Source organism: Pseudophryne corroboree, chromosome 5 (assembly GCF_028390025.1).
Source record: "Pseudophryne corroboree isolate aPseCor3 chromosome 5, aPseCor3.hap2, whole genome shotgun sequence".
In the NCBI taxonomy this organism is placed as follows: Eukaryota; Metazoa; Chordata; class Amphibia; order Anura; family Myobatrachidae; genus Pseudophryne; species Pseudophryne corroboree.
The window spans coordinates 732510519-732527145 of record NC_086448.1 but is presented as its reverse complement, the minus strand read 5'-3'; the positions used below and the strand labels follow the sequence as shown (position 1 = coordinate 732527145).

General features: G+C 45.6%; 1 protein-coding gene across 2 annotated transcripts in view; it reads left to right on the top strand.

Annotated features, from left to right (window-relative positions):
* Positions 1–16627, top strand: part of MMP16 (matrix metallopeptidase 16) — a 363579-nt gene that overhangs the window by 260085 nt on the left and 86867 nt on the right. For both annotated transcript variants that reach the window (XM_063924066.1, XM_063924065.1), the window contains one exon: positions 9735–9952. In XM_063924066.1, coding sequence (XP_063780136.1) covers positions 9735–9952 — 218 coding nt within the window. The remainder of the gene's footprint in view (positions 1–9734; positions 9953–16627) is intronic.

The following is a 16627-nucleotide window of genomic DNA, read 5'->3' as shown; positions in this document are numbered from 1 at the left end:
ATTATTTATTATCCAGTCTATACTAGCAGCAGACACAGTACGGTAGTTCACGGCTGTAGCTACCTCTGTGTCGGCACTCGGCAGTCCATCCATAATTGTATACCACCTACCCGTGGTTTTATTTTTCTCTCTTCTTTATACATACTACATCTCATTATCATCCAGTCTATATTAGCAGCAGACACAGTACAGTACGGTAGTCCACGGCTGTAGCTACCTCTGTGTCGGCACTCGGCAGTCCATCCATAATTGTATACCACCTACCCGTGTTTTTTTTTTTCTTTCTTCTTTATACATACTACATCTCATTATCATCCAGTCTATATTAGCAGCAGACACAGTACAGTACGGTAGTCCACGGCTGTAGCTACCTCTGTGTCGGCACTCGGCAGTCCATCCATAATTGTATACCACCTACCCGTGGTTTTTTTTTTCTTTCTTCTTTATACATACTACATCTCATTATCAACCAGTCTATATTAGCAGCAGACACAGTACGGTAGTTCACGGCTGTAGCTACCTCTGTGTCGGCACTCGGCAGTTCATCCATAATTGTATACCACCTACCCGTGGTTTTTATTTTTCTTTCTTCTTTATACATACTACATCTCATTATCATCCAGTCTATATTAGCAGCAGACACAGTACAGTACGGTAGTCCACGGCTGTAGCTACCTCTGTGTCGGCACTCGGCAGTCCATCCATAATTGTATACCACCTACCCGTGGTTTTTTTTTTCTTTCTTCTTTATACATACTACATCTCATTATCAACTAGTCTATATTAGCAGCAGACACAGTACGGTAGTTCACGGCTGTAGCTACCTCTGTGTCGGCACTCGGCAGTCCATCCATAATTGTATACCACCTACCCGTGGTTTTTTTTTCTTTCTTCTTTATACATACTACATCTCATTATCATCCAGTCTATATTAGCAGCAGACACAGTACAGTACGGTAGTCCACGGCTGTAGCTACCTCTGTGTCGGCACTCGGCAGTCCATCCATAATTGTATACCACCTACCCGTGGTTTTTTTTTTTCTTTCTTCTTTATACATACTACATCTCATTATCAACCAGTCTATATTAGCAGCAGACACAGTACAGTACGGTAGTCCACGGCTGTAGCTACCTCTGTGTCGGCACTCGGCAGTCCATCCATAATTGTATACTAGTATCCATCCATCTCCATTGTTTACCTGAGGTGCCTTTTAGTTGTGCCTATTAAAATATGGAGAACAAAAATGTTGAGGTTCCAAAATTAGGGAAAGATCAAGATCCACTTCCACCTCGTGCTGAAGCTGCTGCCACTAGTCATGGCCGAGACGATGAAATGCCAGCAACGTCGTCTGCCAAGGCCGATGCCCAATGTCATAGTACAGAGCATGTCAAATCCAAAACACCAAATATCAGTAAAAAAAGGACTCCAAAACCTAAAATAAAATTGTCGGAGGAGAAGCGTAAACTTGCCAATATGCCATTTACCACACGGAGTGGCAAGGAACGGCTGAGGCCCTGGCCTATGTTCATGGCTAGTGGTTCAGCTTCACATGAGGATGGAAGCACTCAGCCTCTCGCTAGAAAACTGAAAAGACTCAAGCTGGCAAAAGCACCGCAAAGAACTGTGCGTTCTTCGAAATCCCAAATCCACAAGGAGAGTCCAATTGTGTCGGTTGCGATGCCTGACCTTCCCAACACTGGACGTGAAGAGCATGCGCCTTCCACCATTTGCACGCCCCCTGCAAGTGCTGGAAGGAGCACCCGCAGTCCAGTTCCTGATAGTCAGATTGAAGATGTCAGTGTTGAAGTACACCAGGATGAGGAGGATATGGGTGTTGCTGGCGCTGGGGAGGAAATTGACCAGGAGGATTCTGATGGTGAGGTGGTTTGTTTAAGTCAGGCACCCGGGGAGACACCTGTTGTCCGTGGGAGGAATATGGCCACTGACATGCCTGGTGAAAATACCAAAAAAATCAGCTCTTCGGTGTGGAAGTATTTCAACAGAAATGCGGACAACAGGTGTCAAGCCGTGTGTTGCCTTTGTCAAGCTGTAATAAGTAGGGGTAAGGACGTTAACCACCTCGGAACATCCTCCCTTATACGTCACCTGCAGCGCATTCATAATAAGTCAGTGACAAGTTCAAAAACTTTGGGTGACAGCGGAAGCAGTCCACTGACCAGTAAATCCCTTCCTCTTGTAACCAAGCTCACGCAAACCACCCCACCAACTCCCTCAGTGTCAATTTCCTCCTTCCCCAGGAATGCCAATAGTCCTGCAGGCCATGTCACTGGCAATTCTGACGATTCCTCTCCTGCCTGGGATTCCTCCGATGCATCCTTGCGTGTAACGCCTACTGCTGCTGGCGCTGCTGTTGTTGCTGCTGGGAGTCGATGGTCATCCCAGAGGGGAAGTCGTAAGACCACTTTTACTACTTCCACCAAGCAATTGACTGTCCAACAGTCCTTTGCGAGGAAGATGAAATATCACAGCAGTCATCCTACTGCAAAGCGGATAACTGAGGCCTTGGCATCCTGGGTGGTGAGAAACGTGGTTCCGGTATCCATCATTACTGCAGAGCCAACTAGAGACTTGTTGGAGGTACTGTGTCCCCGGTACCAAATACCATCTAGGTTCCATTTCTCTAGGCAGGCGATACCGAAAATGTACACAGACCTCAGAAAAAGAGTCACCAGTGTCCTAAAAAATGCAGCTGTACCCAATGTCCACTTAACCACGGACATGTGGACAAGTGGAGCAGGGCAGGGTCAGGACTATATGACTGTGACAGCCCACTGGGTAGATGTATGGACTCCCGCCGCAAGAACAGCAGCGGCGGCACCAGTAGCAGCATCTCGCAAGCGCCAACTCTTTCCTAGGCAGGCTACGCTTTGTATCACCGGTTTCCAGAATACGCACACAGCTGAAAACCTCTTACGGCAACTGAGGAAGATCATCGCGGAATGGCTTACCCCAATTGGACTCTCCTGTGGATTTGTGGCATCGGACAACGCCAGCAATATTGTGTGTGCATTAAATATGGGCAAATTCCAGCACGTCCCATGTTTTGCACATACCTTGAATTTGGTGGTGCAGAATTATTTAAAAAACGACAGGGGCGTGCAAGAGATGCTGTCGGTGGCCAGAAGAATTGCGGGACACTTTCGGCGTACAGGCACCACGTACAGAAGACTGGAGCACCACCAAAAACTACTGAACCTGCCCTGCCATCATCTGAAGCAAGAAGTGGTAACGAGGTGGAATTCAACCCTCTATATGCTTCAGAGGTTGGAGGAGCAGCAAAAGGCCATTCAAGCCTATACAATTGAGCACGATATAGGAGGTGGAATGCACCTGTCTCAAGCGCAGTGGAGAATGATTTCAACGTTGTGCAAGGTTCTGATGCCCTTTGAACTTGCCACACGTGAAGTCAGTTCAGACACTGCCAGCCTGAGTCAGGTCATTCCCCTCATCAGGCTTTTGCAGAAGAAGCTGGAGACATTGAAGGAGGAGCTAACACGGAGCGATTCCGCTAGGCATGTGGGACTTGTGGATGGAGCCCTTAATTCGCTTAACAAGGATTCACGGGTGGTCAATCTGTTGAAATCAGAGCACTACATTTTGGCCACCGTGCTCGATCCTAGATTTAAAGCCTACCTTGGATCTCTCTTTCCGGCAGACACAAGTCTGCTGGGGTTGAAAGACCTGCTGGTGAGAAAATTGTCAAGTCAAGCGGAACGCGACCTGTCAACATCTCCTCCTTCACATTCTCCCGCAACTGGGGGTGCGAGGAAAAGGCTCAGAATTCCGAGCCCACCCGCTGGCGGTGATGCAGGGCAGTCTGGAGCGACTGCTGATGCTGACATCTGGTCCGGACTGAAGGACCTGACAACGATTACGGACATGTCGTCTACTGTCACTGCATATGATTCTCTCAACATTGAAAGAATGGTGGAGGATTATATGAGTGACCGCATCCAAGTAGGCACGTCACACAGTCCGTACTTATACTGGCAGGAAAAAGAGGCAATTTGGAGGCCCTTGCACAAACTGGCTTTATTCTACCTAAGTTGCCCTCCCACAAGTGTGTACTCCGAAAGAGTGTTTAGTGCCGCCGCTCACCTTGTCAGCAATCGGCGTACGAGGTTACATCCAGAAAATGTGGAGAAGATGATGTTCATTAAAATGAATTATAATCAATTCCTCCGTGGAGACATTGACCAGCAGCAATTGCCTCCACAAAGTACACAGGGAGCTGAGATGGTGGATTCCAGTGGGGACGAATTGATAATCTGTGAGGAGGGGGATGTACACGGTGATATATCGGAGGATGATGATGAGGTGGACATCTTGCCTCTGTAGAGGCAGTTTGTGCAAGGAGAGATTAATTGCTTCTTTTTTGGTGGGGGTCCAAACCAACCCGTCATTTCAGTCACAGTCGTGTGGCAGACCCTGTCACTGAAATGATGGGTTGGTTAAAGTGTGCATGTCCTGTTTATACAACATAAGGGTGGGTGGGAGGGCCCAAGGACAATTCCATCTTGCACCTCTTTTTTCTTTAATTTTTCTTTGCGTCATGTGCTGTTTGGGGAGGGTTTTTTGGAAGGGCCATCCTGCGTGACACTGCAGTGCCACTCCTAGATGGGCCCGGTGTTTGTGTCGGCCACTAGGGTCGCTTATCTTACTCACACAGCTACCTCATTGCGCCTCTTTTTTTCTTTGCGTCATGTGCTGTTTGGGGAGGGTTTTTTGGAAGGGACATCCTGCGTGACACTGCAGTGCCACTCCTAGATGGGCCCGGTGTTTGTGTCGGCCACTAGGGTCGCTTATCTTACTCACACAGCTACCTCATTGCGCCTCTTTTTTTCTTTGCGTCATGTGCTGTTTGGGGAGGGTTTTTTGGAAGGGACATCCTGCGTGACACTGCAGTGCCACTCCTAGATGGGCCCGGTGTTTGTGTCGGCCACTAGGGTCGCTTATCTTACTCACACAGCTACCTCATTGCGCCTCTTTTTTTCTTTGCGTCATGTGCTGTTTGGGGAGGGTTTTTTGGAAGGGACATCCTGCGTGACACTGCAGTGCCACTCCTAGATGGGCCCGGTGTTTGTGTCGGCCACTAGGGTCGCTTATCTTACTCACACAGCTACCTCATTGCGCCTCTTTTTTTCTTTGCGTCATGTGCTGTTTGGGGAGGGTTTTTTGGAAGGGACATCCTGCGTGACACTGCAGTGCCACTCCTAGATGGGCCCGGTGTTTGTGTCGGCCACTAGGGTCGCTTATCTTACTCACACAGCTACCTCATTGCGCCTCTTTTTTTTTTTGCGTCATGTGCTGTTTGGGGAGGGTTTTTTGGAAGGGCCATCCTGCGTGACACTGCAGTGCCACTCCTAGATGGGCCCGGTGTTTGTGTCGGCCACTAGGGTCGCTTATCTTACTCACACAGCTACCTCATTGCGCCTCTTTTTTTCTTTGCGTCATGTGCTGTTTGGGGAGGGTTTTTTGGAAGGGACATCCTGCGTGACACTGCAGTGCCACTCCTAGATGGGCCCGGTGTTTGTGTCGGCCACTAGGGTCGCTTATCTTACTCACACAGCTACCTCATTGCGCCTCTTTTTTTCTTTGCGTCATGTGCTGTTTGGGGAGGGTTTTTTGGAAGGGACATCCTGCGTGACACTGCAGTGACACTCCTAGATGGGCCCGGTGTTTGTGTCGGCCACTAGGGTCGCTTATCTTACTCACACAGCTACCTCATTGCGCCTCTTTTTTTCTTTGCGTCATGTGCTGTTTGGGGAGGGTTTTTTGGAAGGGACATCCTGCGTGACACTGCAGTGACACTCCTAGATGGGCCCGGTGTTTGTGTCGGCCACTAGGGTCGCTTATCTTACTCACACAGCTACCTCATTGCGCCTCTTTTTTTCTTTGCGTCATGTGCTGTTTGGGGAGGGTTTTTTGGAAGGGACATCCTGCGTGACACTGCAGTGACACTCATAGATGGGCCCGGTGTTTGTGTCAGCCACTAGGGTCGCTTATCTTACTCACACAGCTACCTCATTGCGCCTCTTTTTTTCTTTGCGTCATGTGCTGTTTGGGGAGGGTTTTTTGGAAGGGACATCCTGCGTGACACTGCAGTGACACTCCTAGATGGGCCCGGTGTTTGTGTCGGCCACTAGGGTCGCTTAGCTTAGTCATCCAGCGACCTAGGTGCAAATTTTAGGACTAAAAATAATATTGTGAGGTGTGAGGTATTCAGAATAGACTGAAAATGAGTGTAAATTATGGTTTTTGAGGTTAATAATACTTTGGGATCAAAATGACCCCCAAATTCTATGATTTAAGCTGTTTTTTAGTGTTTTTTGAAAAAAACACCCGAATCCAAAACACACCCGAATCCGACAAAAAAAATTCGGTGAGGTTTTGCCAAAACGCGGTCGAACCCAAAACACGGCCGCGGAACCGAACCCAAAACCAAAACACAAAACCCGAAAAATTTCCGGCGCTCATCTCTAGCGATTAGTCGCTAATGCGCATGCGCAATGTACGCAGTGCGACTGCGCCAAGTAAATTTGCTATGCAGTTAGGAATTTTACTCACGGCATTACGAGGTTTTCTCTTCGTTCTGGTGATCGTAATGTGATTGACAGGAAGTGGGTGTTTCTGGGCGGAAACTGGCCGTTTTATGGGAGTGTGTGAAAAAACGCTGCCGTTTCTGGGAAAAACGCGGGAGTGGCTGGAGAAACGGAGGAGTGTCTGGGCGAACGCTGGGTGTGTTTGTGACGTCAAACCAGGAACGACAAGCACTGAACTGATCGCAGATGCAGAGTAAGTCTGGAGCTACTCAGAAACTGCTAAGAAGTGTCTATTCGCAATTCTGCTAATCTTTCGTTCGCAATTTTGATAAGCTAAGATTCACTCCCAGTAGGCGGCGGCTTAGCGTGTGCAAAGCTGCTAAAAGCAGCTCGCGATCGAACAACTCGGAATGACCCCCATAGATTCAGACTCAGCACACACAGATGTACAAATCTTGCACAACAAATTGATCATTGTAATCCAGCAGAGTAACTTTATAACTTCCAGTTGTTTTATTAGTGTGAATAAGATGCACATTTTGTGTGAAAAAGACTTGCACCTGTGCTGCCGGGACCTGACGGGCTGAGAGGAGCTATTTGGAGTGACTGAAGCCACAGTGTATAAAGGAAACATCTGCATGCCCAGTGATGAAAATGTTAAAGTATTCTTTTTGAGCAGCCCACATTTTCGGTCTTCCAATGCTAATGCACCCAAGCAGTCTGTGTCTACCAAGGTTTGCTAATACTTGTAGTCCAAAAGAATGCTTAATCTTATTTTTTCAATTATACTCTATTGCCTTGCCAGTGCTATTCAGCATGACAAATGTTGAATTTCATCATGGTTACACATTATGACAAAGGACCCCATGCTTTGGGTCTCCCTGATATAGCCACCACGTCCTGACATATGTGCTAATTGCCATATGCAAGCCCAGGATCTTTTCAGTCATCATCATATGATGATGTCTGCCATATCATTACTCCAGCTGCATCAAGATCTGCTGAGATAACTTCTTGACGCAGCCGCATATTTACACTAAGGGATCTATGTACTAAGCCTAGGCAAGAGATAAAGAGGACGGAGATAAAATACCAACCAATCATCTCCTGTCATTTTTCAAACACAGAACAACAAACAAAGTAGCAGCGCTAAACAGTTAATGGTATAATAATCATCATATAAAATCCATTGATTGTGGTGGAGATTAAGACACGTGGAGATAAATGGATTAAAGGTGAAAAAGAACAGTTATTTAATAAAAATGCATACAATGAATCAATTGAGAGAAAAATTTAGAATTAAAAAGCAAACAGAATCACCATGAAGCTGCCCCAATCATAATGTCCGTTCCTTATTTTTTGTGGACTGTAAGTAAGAATGATGGAATAAGGTAAAATCTGGGCTGATAGCACAGTCCTGATAGCAATATTACCACATTGGTTACCGCTGGAGGAGGGGGTCCCCTGGATAGCGTCCCTTTAAACGGGTAAAATCGTTGGGATCCTGTGTCCTCACCAGATTGCGGAATCCTCAGTGCTGAGTGGCAGGCCAGTGTCACCAGTTGGCAAGGTGTTCGCCTGTTTGTCTGCAGATTCTTGTAAAAAAATCGGAGCTAAGGGAATCACATGATCATTAAGGTATATAGTGACCCGGAAGTATTATATATAGATGGAATAAACTTATGTCTTTTCTAAGCATATTAACGATGGAAAAACTGCACACTATGAAAGAGTCTAACTTGTATTGTATTTTATATATTATTTATATATGTTTTGTGGAGGAGATTGACTGTTGAATGGATTAAACAGGTGTGGCCAATTAGTAGCCATTTTAGGGTATAAATGCAGAAGCCCATGCACTGACCAGATCACCTTTGAGAAAGCTGCAGGTTCTGCAGCGAAACGCCTCAGGTGTTTTAATCAGGATCACCCCCATCAATTGGAAGCTGCACTTGCCACGTCCGGACCTTTAGTGGACTTTCACAAGACAAACAGGCGAACACCTTGCCAACTGGTGACACTGGCCTGCCACTCAGCACTGAGGATTCCGCAATCTGGTGAGGACACAGGATCCCAACGATTTTACCCGTTTAAAGGGACGCTATCCAGGGGACCCCCTCCTCCAGCGGTAACCAATGTGGTAATATTGCTATCAGGACTGTGCTATCAGCCCAGATTTTACCTTATTCCATCATTCTTACTTACAGTCCACAAAAAATAAGGAACGGACATTATGATTGGGGCAGCTTCATGGTGATTCTGTTTGCTTTTTAATTCTAAATTTTTCTCTCAATTGATACATTGTATACATTTTTATTAAATAACTGTTCTTTTTCACCTTTAATCAATTTATCTCCACGTGTCTTAATTTCCACCACAATCAATGGATTTTATATGATGATTATTATACCATTAACTGTATAGCGCTGCTACTTTGTTTGTTGTTCATTGTTTCTAGTGCTTACAGGATTGATTAGACCTGTTTTATAGCAGCTGCTACAATTAGAATACCAGCCCACTTGCGCCTGATTTTAGCCTTGGTTAAAATTTTTCAAAAACAGCCTGTAACATGGCAGTTAAGAGCTAATTGGCTGATATATCTCTATCCACTTTAGCTCTCTACAAGGCTTAGTACCAGGGTCGGACTGCCTATCTGGCACTTCTGGCAAATGCCAGATGGGCTGGTGGGCCAATCCTGTAACACAGAGAGCCAGGAAGGCCGCGTCTTTCTGGTCTGGCCACTCCCCTGCCTCCTCTCCCGTTTCCACATAAATGGAGGCGTGCCACAAGTCCACGCCCCCCCTTACTCATGGCACGACCACATGTGCATGTTGCGCACCCCCACCCATCTCCACACACCCCGTTTTCGGCCCCCATTCCGTCCCTGGTTAGTACATAGACCCCTAAATTTTGAATTGCAACATTCAAGTTACAAAACCTTAGGGTGCTGTAAGGCCTAATATGTAAATGACTCTTCTTAAAACTGGACAGTGCTCTTCTCTTTGTAACATCATCCTCTCCTGCCTCAGCACCTGATAACTGTGCACAACAGGTGAAGACCAGCTAAGGGTACTAAGAGCACTGGTGTAATCATGGAGTCAGTTGTGGTGACTATGTCCATAACAAGTACCGCTATGCAATTAATAGTCATGTTTTATCTTTATGCTTAGGTCCACCGGAGAAAATCCCAACACCAACCAAACCTCTTCCAACAGTGCCACCACATCGACCTAATCCACCAGCAGATCCCCGCAAGAATGACCGGCAACCTAGACCTCCCAGACCTCCTACTGGAGACAGGCCATCTTATCCAGGGATCAAGCCTAACATCTGCGATGGGAATTTCAATACACTGGCTATCTTGCGCAGGGAGATGTTTGTGTTTAAGGTAAGATAAAGAAATAATTACCCCGCAGTCTTCCACAACATAAGAGTAAACTACAATGTTGCAGGGGCATAATCAGTTGCAAGCTGTCACCATTCCAGATTCTAGAAGTGGCCTCCACTTCTCCAAGAGCGTACTGTATATCAATTACTGTATAACTATGGTCCTGGTGGCCAATGAGACACTATATAAAAGGTTGCAGCCTGTCAAGGTGACTCCTACAGACCAACTCATTCTTATAACTGCAGATTACACTGCCGTGACCCCTCAGCAGATGTTCTCCAGCAGGGACAGTGTTCCTGCCCCTTCCTCCAAAAGGCTTGGGCTTTGAAGTACTGTGAAATATCTGTGAAATATATTAGTATTATTCACCACAAGACATAATAACACAAAATAAATTTTAAAGGCAATATTGGGGGATTCAATTACTGTAGCTGCAATGTGTGTTTGCGGTGTCTGGATGTTGACGTTATCACTAATTACAGTACAGCAACAATACGGATACATAGGGTTAAGAGAAATATCTTTCATGTTGGTGGTTGCCAGGTAGCGGTTAAACAGTCAGAACGCTAATTGAATTCCCCATGTATTGTGTCCATTGTGGTAAACATGGATATTACCAAGTTCCAGTTTTAGGTTTTCACATAAGTAATTTATTTCTCTCTCTGTAGTTAATTTTTTTCCCCAGTTTTCAGAGCCAGCAATACAACAGCTGGAGCAAAAAAGAGCATTATAGAAGCAGGGCCTAATTCAGCATGGAACGCTGCTCCGACGGTATTCGCATGCAAAAGCCCTGTGCAGTGTACGCATCCGCAGAATGCAGGCGTGTCCGGACCATTTGCTGGGGGATAAGCACAACAAAGCCCCTTGTGGGCTCGGTGGCTCGGTGTACTCACTACAGGTTCTATTCCCACTGTATGGGTGTCATGGACACGCACGAGTTTAAATAACCCCTGTTAGCCTGGATTCCAGCTGGCGGCATTGTCAGTGGTCGGGATTCCGGCATCGGTATCCTGACTGCCGAGATTCCGACTGCTGTTAATGCAACTGCATCCTATTTCTCCTGCACCTGTCATACGGGCAATTAATCAGCTCTTCAGAAGTCACTTAGATATTAAAGCTTCTCCTGCGGCCAGCACGAAAAACGCTGTGATATATTGTTGAGCTTTTTTTCTGGCTGTTTTCCTGTCATATGAAAAAGGCTTGTGTGGCAATTCCATTAATCGTCTCCTGATGTTCTCTGTGCTGCAGATAACATCCTACTCCAGCCTGACTGTTCTCACTGATTTCTTTTAATATTTAGCAGTTAGTTTTTTAGAAGAGAAGCAATGAAAATACAGCTTACTGTGCTTTGGTTTGTGCTAAAAGCATTTTTGGATAGTAACACACATCATTTAATGGTACAGCATAGTCAGCAGCATACATCAATAATGAACGGTCACTGTGCTAGGGCATGCCATAGCTATATATATATATATATACTGTATAGAGAGAGAGAATGCCATAAATCCATCATCATTGTTGCACTTTGTTTGGACCTCTTTCATGATACGTATATTGAGTAAGGTCCAAGCAAGGACCGAAACGTTGATGTTGGATTAATGGCTGTAATATGAAAAAACCCTGCGTATTATTGAGAAGCCTGGTGAGAACACCCCTTATTGACTGTTGTATTTGGTGCATGATTATGTCCTATGTGTGGTCACCCCAGCAAATTTTACAGATAGATAGATAGATAGATAGATAGATAGATAGATAGATGACATTGCAATAAGCATATTCGTTTATTTAGTTGCAACATTTTGTATCTAGTCACGGAGGTAGTAAGAACTTTGTGTGGTCATTAGTAACATATTGAAGGGGCCCCTGTCCCAATGCTTCTAGAGAGACCCCTCTCCGCAGCAGTTGTTAGTTTTATGCCCCATAATAGTATCCTAGTTAATTTTCTGAACCATAGTAGTGCCGTAGTTAATGTTTTTCCCTATAGTAGTGCCCCAGTTTATTTTATGAACCACAGGGGCGTCGGAATGGGGAGGGGGGCTCGCTCCCCCCAAAACATGAGAGAGGCGCCATCCAGTCCACCCGGACCCGCACGCATATGCAGCCGTCAGCTTCAACGCTGCCCGCACTGTATTAGCAGCGGTGCGTCTGGCCAAAGCAGGGAGGCGCCATACTGGAGAGACGCTCTCCCTACTCTGCTGTGTGCGCTGTTGCTGCCGGCTGCCGCTGTACACGTTAGAAATATGACAGTCAGCGACGCCAGTTTCTCCAGTCACTTCCTCCCTCCCAGGAGTGCACGCAGTGGGGGGTATTCTCCCTCTCTCCCTTCTCAGACTCAGACACTAACAGCTGGCAACTCCATCTAAGGAGCATCTCTGTGCCCCCATCTGCCCCCCCCCCCTCCCCGCTACATTCTGCACGGGACCTGTCAGTGTTCAGGGAAGCCCGACATTGTCAATAGGTAGTTTAACTCTTCGAAATCCTTGATGTTTTCTACAGTAAGTGCTCATGAAAGCTCCTGTTGCAAGTGTATCCTTCTGATTTATTTTTTTTAGCACCATATCTATCTATCTATCTATCTATCTATCTATCTATCTATCTACAATGTGTAATGGGTTCTATCAGGCATAATGTGTAACATGTGTGATGGGATCTACCAGGCTATACCAGGCGTAATCTGTATAATGGGCTATAGTATAATGGGCTCTACCTTGCATAATGTGTACAAGCGGCTCTACCAGGCGTAGTGTGTATAATGGGCTATATCTGGCGTAATATGTATAATGGGCTCTACCTGTCATAATGTGTACAAGCTGCTCTACCAGGCGTAATGTGTATAATGGGCTATTTCTGGCGTAATATGTATAATGGGCTCTATCTGGCGTAATGTGTACAAGCGGCTCTACCTGATGTAATGTGTATAATCGGCTCTACCAGGCGTAATGTGTATAATGGGCTCTACCAGGTGTAATGTGTACAAGGAGCCACTCCTAGCTGCTCCATAGAGTTCCATACAGGTGCAAGAGACCTGTCTAAGGTGGCCAGGAGCTAAGGGCACCAAACTGAGATTTTATCTTGGTCCCCCCAACCAAAAAACTTTCTTGCCCCCAGTTCATATTATGCCAAACCATAGTTCATATTGTCACATTACAGTGCCCCTCATTTCACATTATACCGCATTACAGTACCCCCAGATCATATTAGGCCACACTATAGTGCCTTCACTTCATACTGTGCCACATTGCTGTGCCCTGGTATTATGTAACATTATAGTTCCCCCCAGTTCATATTATACCACATTACAATGAGCAGGGCAGATTATGCCACAGTACAATGCCCTCCAGTTCAGATCATGACACATTACAGTGCCCAGTTCAGACTATGCCACATTACAGTGCCCCCTTATCATTATAACATCCACTACACAGACCTCTCACTGAAAATGGAATGTCACCCCATTCAGGATGATTAGGCCCAGTCGCTTATCTGGCAAATCCAGAAAATTTACTCTGGGCCTTATAGCAATGGCACCTCCGACACCTACTGTACAGTAGCTACACCAATGTACTGTTTAGCTTGAGAAAGGATAACACTAGATTCAAAACATCGCTTCTGCAACTAAATATTTGACCCTTTTATTTTGGCACCTGGAATTGATTTTAGTTTTTTTGTGGTCAGTGCCCATTTTTTTTTTAATCCTGATAAAAATGAGGTAATCATTTTTGGCTCCCACAGCACATGCCATGCACATTAGGTGTAATTTGCATATGCGTCTCTGCTGCAGTGACTATATAGAAGGCTTGGAATAGGAGATAAGTATAATATATTATAGGTCAGGCCTGGACAACCTGTGGCTCTCCAGCTGGTGTGAAACTATGAATCCCAGCATGCACTGCCACAGTTTTGCTATTAGGGAATGCTATAACTGTAGCAGCGCATGCTGGGTTGTGTGGTTTCACAACAGCTAATGAGAGCCGCAGGTTGGCCAGGCCTGTTATAGGTGGTATCCAATTAGCAGTGGTAATTTATCACAGAAAATTGGCTAGCCTGGGGCTATCCTATTAGCCCCGACCGCTAGCACTTATCGGGGATCTGGTTCTGCCTGCCTCTGGCTTTTCGCCGAACCTACTGTATGTGTTTCCGTGCGCTATAGAGTAATTTACTGCATGGTAAAAACAGGCTATAACTGGATAGCCCAATTATACGATTTGCGTTAAAAGCCCATTTTTGCCATGCGGTAAATTACTGCGGGTAATAGGATACCCCCTATGTGTTTCCGTGCGGTATAGGGTAATTTACATCATGGTAAAAACCGGCTATAATTGAATAGCCCAATAATACCATTGGGTAAAAATCGCGTTAATAGCCCATTCTTGACGTGCTGTAAATTACTACGGGTAATAGGATGCCCCCTACCTATGTGTTGTCTTTGGGCTTTTTTTCTCTTACACAAAACACAGATGAGTTTAGAATTTCCTAGACTTTCCTTTTCCTTTCTATAGTACAGCAGACACAAACCTTCTCCGTGAAGGGTAAATAGTCTTATGGGTATTTTACTGGAAAATTTTCTTTACAATTTGATGTTCTCAGCAATGAGCGTCTTCCCTTTTGGCACCTTCCTCCAATACGCTAAATGAAATTCCAGATTTTGTGAGGCACATCCCTCAAGGAAGTAAATTAAAGTTCAGATGAATCTGAATGAAAATATATAACAGTGCCAGGTGGAATAGCAGAGAGCATAAACTAGCAGAGCTTTCTTATTAGACTACTATGAGCGGAGAGCGGTGGGCTGTGAGGCTGTTAATGCTGTAGGAATATAAATGTCCTCAGGAGCACAGTCACTGTCCATGCAGCGCTGACTTTCTTCAGTGAAGTAGTGGCAAAAACACCCTGCTATAAATAACGGATATTTTTTGCCACAATTATTATTACAGTCTTTGCATGTCCTATTTAGAAAAAGATTTATTTAGTATTTTAATGCATTTCACGTAGGGATCTACAGTATGATCCCTATTTTAAGCTTCCAACAAAATGCATTTACCAAATGCGGAATATAACATAAAAGTGAATCACAAATGAATATCAAAATACTTATGAAAAGATCTATTCCTGGCACTCCATCCCATCCCTTTCCCCAGTATCCTGTACACTGTATTATATATATATATATATATATATATATATATATATATTTGCAGGGCCAGAGTATAGGCGTAGGTACTGATCTGGGGTGTGTGACTGCTGCTGCCTGCACGGGGTAGGGGGGGGACCAGGGCCCCTGCTGTGCTCTCTCCAACAGCGCCTCTGTATACTGTTTAGCATTCCAGTGGTTGGGATGCCAGCAGTCATGTGACTGACGCCGGAATCCTGACACCACTCAGGACACTGGTGCCAGAACACCGCCAGCCGACATCCCGAAGGTGAGTATTGGGGTACAGGTTAGGTTTAGGGCCTGGGGGGAGGGTTAGACACTAAGTGGGGTTAGGGTTAGGCACTATTGGGTGGTTAGCCATACTAGCCATACTGTTACTAGTACAGATTAGCTGCACCCTGGATGCTATACCTGTTGCTACAGTCAGTGTCGGACTGGAGCATGTCAGGCCCACCGGGGAAATGCAATGGCAGGGCCCCATAGTTAGAGGCTTGGCTAACCATTAGTGCATGGTCTGGGCCCCTTGATAAATATATATAGTAAATACTGCTAGTGCATACATGATGTACCAGATTAATAGCGGCAATGCACTGTAGAGAAAACACCTGTGCAGTATAAGGTAACATATGTATAATTAGTGCACAGTCTGGAACCCGATCCCTAGAGGAGGTGGAGGGCCCCCAGCAGTTGCAGGCAGTGGGGCCCACCGGTGGTTTCCCCTGTACCCCTGTGGGCCAGTCCAACCTTGGCTACAGTATCATGTGCGCTGTGTTCTCTGCACTGCAGAGCTGACTGTGAGTCAGTGTGTGAGACCGCACAACCCAGCAGCAACCCATTGCCTCTCACCTCCCAGCAGCTGGACTCTTGATGACAGTGAGCACAGATTGCACTTGCTTAAATGTATTTCATCCAGACATTACTTCACAGACAGTGCCGTTGATCTGCTCAATGCTCTGTATAATCGTGTAAGGTTGTGAGAGAGAATTTGCCACCTCTGTGGCACCGTTTCATGGTGTCATTGGTGGCGCTTGGGTGGTTGTAGTACTGTTGGAGGCATAGAGAGACTGAGAATAGGTGTGCAGTGCTAGCTAGAGACCATCATAGACCCACAAGCCAGTGTACAGCAGCTGGGGAGAGACCGTTAGAGGGGATCAGGCAGATACTGGAGCTGAGCTTGTCCAGTGACATATCGGAGGTGACACTGTAGCCACGGTAACTGCTGGGAGGGAGATGTGAAGCTTTGTCTTTGCGTCAGTCAGCCATTGAGAGCTGGAAGGACATTTAGCAGGAGAAAATTATAAATTGGTTGAGAATTCAAAGAAATTTAGCCATTTCGGGTGTTGTACAATCTTCAATATACTCCAATCATGGTTATCGCTCAATTTAGTATAATTTCAAGATTTTTTGATTTTTTTAAAATATTGTTTTAATATTTTTAAATAATAACAAAAATGTACCCTTTTAAATGTCAACGGTGAACACTGCTGTATTCTCTTTAGTTAAACAATCTACATTCTGAGATATTC